The 4,380-nt window shown below is 39.7% G+C and overlaps 1 protein-coding gene across 1 annotated transcript; it reads left to right on the top strand.

The window, feature by feature from the left end:
• Positions 1 to 1,454: 1,454 nt before the first annotated feature.
• LOC149908329 (uncharacterized) lies at positions 1,455 to 3,613 on the top strand. Its single transcript, XM_090102194.1, has 3 exons — positions 1,455 to 1,661; positions 2,110 to 2,269; positions 3,354 to 3,613. Exons 1-3 carry the CDS (start codon positions 1,455 to 1,457, stop codon positions 3,611 to 3,613), a joined length of 627 nt encoding a protein of 208 aa, XP_089958320.1.
• Positions 3,614 to 4,380: the final 767 nt, after the last annotated feature.

Here is a 4,380-nt window from a genome sequence, read left to right as displayed (position 1 = left end):
CGTTTCCAGGCCCTCCGCGAATTGCCTCTTTCCAGGCCCTCCACCAAATTACCCACCACGAGGCGGCGCAAGCTGGAACACGAGCTCACGCCACCCACTCGCCGACGATGGATTGTTCCCCGTTCCATCATCGGCGTTCCCCAAACCCCCGACCCCAGCACCGACCAGCCGGAGGGCGCGCGCCGAAAGGCCCCACGAAACGTGTTTCACGCGTCGAAGGACCCTCCGGCGCACTTTTATAGAGGTTTCCCTCGCAGCCCCCACCTCACACCAGAGATGGCGGCCCTCGGTCCGGCCCCACGGACCGGATTACGAGTTGGCAGACGGCTGTCGCAGGACAGCCGCCGCCCCACACCCACCTACAGGAGTCACCGCATGTCACCAAAGTGACGTGTCGGGATCCCGCCCCTTGCTTTGTTGGTAGTCAACACAACACGCGCGGCCTCTGGCCGCCATCCGCCGCCGCAAAAGCGCGGCCCCCTGCCAGTCAGTCGGAACGAGTCCCAAACGAGCCCCGATCGACCTTCCAACCTCATTTTTTCCCAGCCAAATCGCCAGGCCGCGACCGCTGGCCGCCATCCATCGCCGTACCGCAACGGCACCTGAGCCAAACCTGGCCCCCCGGAGGACCCTAGCTAGCTAGCCGGCCATCCAGCCAGCCAGCCAGCCAGCCGGACAACCAGCCGGTGACAGCAAGCCAGCCAGCCGCCGCCCAAGGCAGCCGGCCAGCCAACCGGTGGAGCAGCCGGTTTCAGCCAGCCTGCGAGGCAGCCGGTGTGACCAGCCGGTTCCAGCCAGCCCGGCCAGCCGGCCTTCAAGCCAGCCAGCCAGCTATATGGATCCCTGGCCGTCGAGCCGATCGAGTCGTCAGACTACAGACCGGCCGTTCAGCCCCTCCGCGTCCAATTAGCTTCACCCAGAGTACACAGTGTACTCCGAGCTACTGAGCCCCCCCGGCCACGACAAGGCTTGGAACTGATGGGGGGGAAGTGACAGTAGTACCCACCTCAACGCTTCGCTTATGAGGCGTGCAAAATTAAACACAATAGAAAATTGTGAAAAAAAATTGTATTAAAATTTTAGAGTAGTGTCTAATAGATGGTGATTTCAATTTAGATACATGTCACTTTTATAACATTAAATAATCAATTGTTAATAAATAAAGAACACTAGACAAAGACATGATGACAAACCATCCATTAATAATAATTTATAAACAAACCAAATAAGATAAATAACACCAACAGTTTTGAACAATCGCTTTCTAGAGGCAACTAAAGTAACATAGAATGTCACACTACAAGCAAGTTGTTATTTTAGTGGTACTCTTAAAATTTAATACAAATATCAATTGTGATAAAGGAAACAAAACTAATCGAATTGTTATAGCTGAAAGAAAAACGAATTCAACAGTTATAGATAAGAATATCGAAGAATACAAAATGACTTATAAAATGGCTAAATCTCTTGGAACAGTGACTACCAATTTTCGAGATGTAGGTGTGAGCACCGAGGATCAGAAATTCTACAGTATTTGTCCACATTTCAAAGAAAATAAGTTAAATATACACAACATGGTAGATGTGTGGCAAACTGTTTATTATCTAGCAACGGAGAAAGTGCCGTGTTTTAAAATTCTTATAAGATCATTAAGTACTATCGTAAGTATATGAATATCTATGACAATAATATTATCCATACTAATATGTATTATAAATGCGAAAGTAACTCTGTCTGTTACTCAATCACGCCAACTACTGAACCAATTTGCATGAAATTTGGTATAGAGATATTTTGATACCCGAGAAAGGACACAGGCTACTTTTTACCCCGGGAAATAGGATAGGTTTTATCCCGGAAATCCCACGGGAACGGGAAATGCGGGTTTTTCTTTGACTGCGCGGGCGATGCTGCGGGTGGAAAGCTAGTAATATTATAATGCTAAAGCTGTTTTATAGTAATTGTAGTAGACTGTTCAAGTATGCTATGACCAATATAAACGGATCATGATTAAAAAAAAAAAAAAAATAAGCCTTTTGAGAGCAGACGACGAATACGTGAAAGTATTAGTCATTTTTACATGTCTTTGAAACATAATGCTCATTTCAGGAGAGGAAGTTAAATGCGCAGAAATATGGATCGTTTCAAAACAAAGTCTTTTGGGATAATTGTACGTTGGAGATCAAATCGGAATCAGCTACAATGAAACATTTTCTGCAAGAGACTTCTTTAGGTCATGGGATATTACTTAACGTAATCATTGAAATTGGTAAGTGGACTTTAGCCTTTTTGCTGATATAAGTAAAATATAATAATCTAGTTGTTCATAGAAATAAAATAAGTATTTTACAATGACTACAACTAAACTTTTAGTTATACTAGCTTTTGCCCACGGCTTCGCCCGCTTTGTCTAAAACCTAATAAATTATATTTACTAAAACCTTCCTCTTGAATCACTCTATCTATTAAAAAAACCGCATCAAAATCCGTTGCGTAGTTTTAAAGATTTAAGCATACAAAGGGACATAGGGACAGAGAAAGCGACTTTGTTTTATACTATGTAGTGATTTATATTTGTATATTGTGGAACAAATATATCTAAATATTTCTCCATTTATCATGACCACTAAAACTTGGCAAGATTGTGACAAAGAAAGTCAAAATTCATAAAGCCCAGATAGTCGTAAATTTCCTACACTCGACATTTCATAACTCAGCGAAATTATGCCCCAAATTTTCCACTTCGGGTGCATTTGTTGCAGTTTCTTTAAAGAGAATTCGTGAAACATCTGAAAAATGAGCTGGTGTCTCCTTGATGAGTTTCGAATGTAAATAAGCTGGGTGTGAACGTTTTGGATAAAGTTTGCAAACATTTTTAGTAAAGGATATTGTCAGATAAGAACAGTATTCAAAGGTTTAAAAATATGCAGATTAAGAGAAAATATTTAGGTATTGACGTTTGAGATATTTTGTTGATTAAAATATCAATAATCGACTTACGTATTGTAAACAAAATATTATTATTTTATAGCGTAATAAAATAATTTCTACTTTCAGCTGTTTAAAGTCTGTATTAAGTACTTATAAAATATACTTTTAATGATAAAAAAATGACTTTGGAATTGACTCGCGATAAAATATAATATCGCCAATGCTTCTCAGGAATAATGAGCTTCCTGTTGGTGACAGAATTTTTTTGGCAATATTTTCGTATTTTCCTTACAAACCTTTAAAATACCAAAATACAAAAATATATCTATATCACATAACGAGTAATACATAGGCATCGAGTATATCTAAAGAAGTCTGATAATAATTAATTAAGCAGTTTTTATTTACCCTTCTCTTTACAGGAAACGAAACAAAACTGGCCATCGACGGTCCAGACCAGTGGTTTGTTCAGCGGAACTTGCTGCTCATGAAAGACTGCTGTTCTGGTGATGTGGTAGTTTTTGCGAGGGTACCCTTCTTACCAAGAAAGGACGTGATCATGGAGGGTTTAAAGCTAGTAGGTGGTACGGGTGGCAAGTATACCTGCGTGGATCCTGCTACTAGCTCCCATTACAAAGATGTGGAATTTGAGATATTTGGTGATGTTAATGAATTTATATGAAGGCAATATAAAAGTTCCTTGATATTGATTTAAACATATTATTGTGTATTATATTTTGTATATGGGTGGAATACTAAATAAGTGCCTGGATATTTAATGTAATGAAAAATAAAATGTTAATGCTATTCATTTTTAATCGTTAATGCCATAATATTTTCTATTGAAAGATTAAAGATAAGCTTGCATACTTGTCGATACAAAGTGATCTAAAAATGTTTTAGGTTTTGTTACTATGTAATGTGTCTTATTAAAGCTCTTTGAAGCAATGTTTTATTACAGGAAACTAGTTTAGCACCCGCGGCTCTGCTCGATTGCATTTTAGATTTGCGACGTGGAAGTCGTCTATCATTTCATTCTTTTGAGGTTGAGGTTGTCACTTCAGTCGTTTCATTTGTATACCTGAAATATATAAAGCCGCTACATTATAAGTTATGAATATTAAAAAAATAAGGCTTGTTGCCGAATTTTAACGAAAATTGAAAATTATAATTGCAACAAAGAACACTCGTTACGAAAATAAACCAACAAAGTTTACGAAAAAATATGTTTTGCATTATTTTTGTAATTAACAACCATTATTTTTATCCTATCCCTGGGAAAGGACTACACAATAAACAGGGATTTACCGACCCTCTGTGAATCTCCTTTATTCAGAGTAAAAGCCCTCCAGGAGGGAATTCCGACGATAACTTCAAATTTATGAACATAATAGCTGTTATTCTGATGTTTTCCTTAGATTTTAACCCCTTTACACATGGCGGAAGTAA

Source organism: Colias eurytheme, chromosome 5, assembly GCF_061535395.1.
Source record: "Colias eurytheme isolate Ceu_HAF_F1 chromosome 5, ilColEury1 Martin Lab GWU primary, whole genome shotgun sequence".
Taxonomy (NCBI): domain Eukaryota; kingdom Metazoa; phylum Arthropoda; class Insecta; order Lepidoptera; family Pieridae; genus Colias; species Colias eurytheme.
This window is presented reverse-complemented; position numbering and strand designations above follow the sequence as displayed.

What these genes read in the sequence shown, in the direction of transcription:
- LOC149908329 (XM_090102194.1), top strand. Translation starts at nt 1,455, where the DNA reads ATGGCTAAATCTCTTGGAACAGTGACTACCAATTTTCGAGATGTAGGT. An exon ending in TAAGATCATTAAGTACTATC is followed by an intron (nt 1,662 to 2,109) that starts GTAAGTATATGA and finishes TGCTCATTTCAG; the next exon opens with GAGAGGAAGTTAAATGCGCA. An exon ending in TAACGTAATCATTGAAATTG is followed by an intron (nt 2,270 to 3,353) that starts GTAAGTGGACTT and finishes TTCTCTTTACAG; the next exon opens with GAAACGAAACAAAACTGGCC.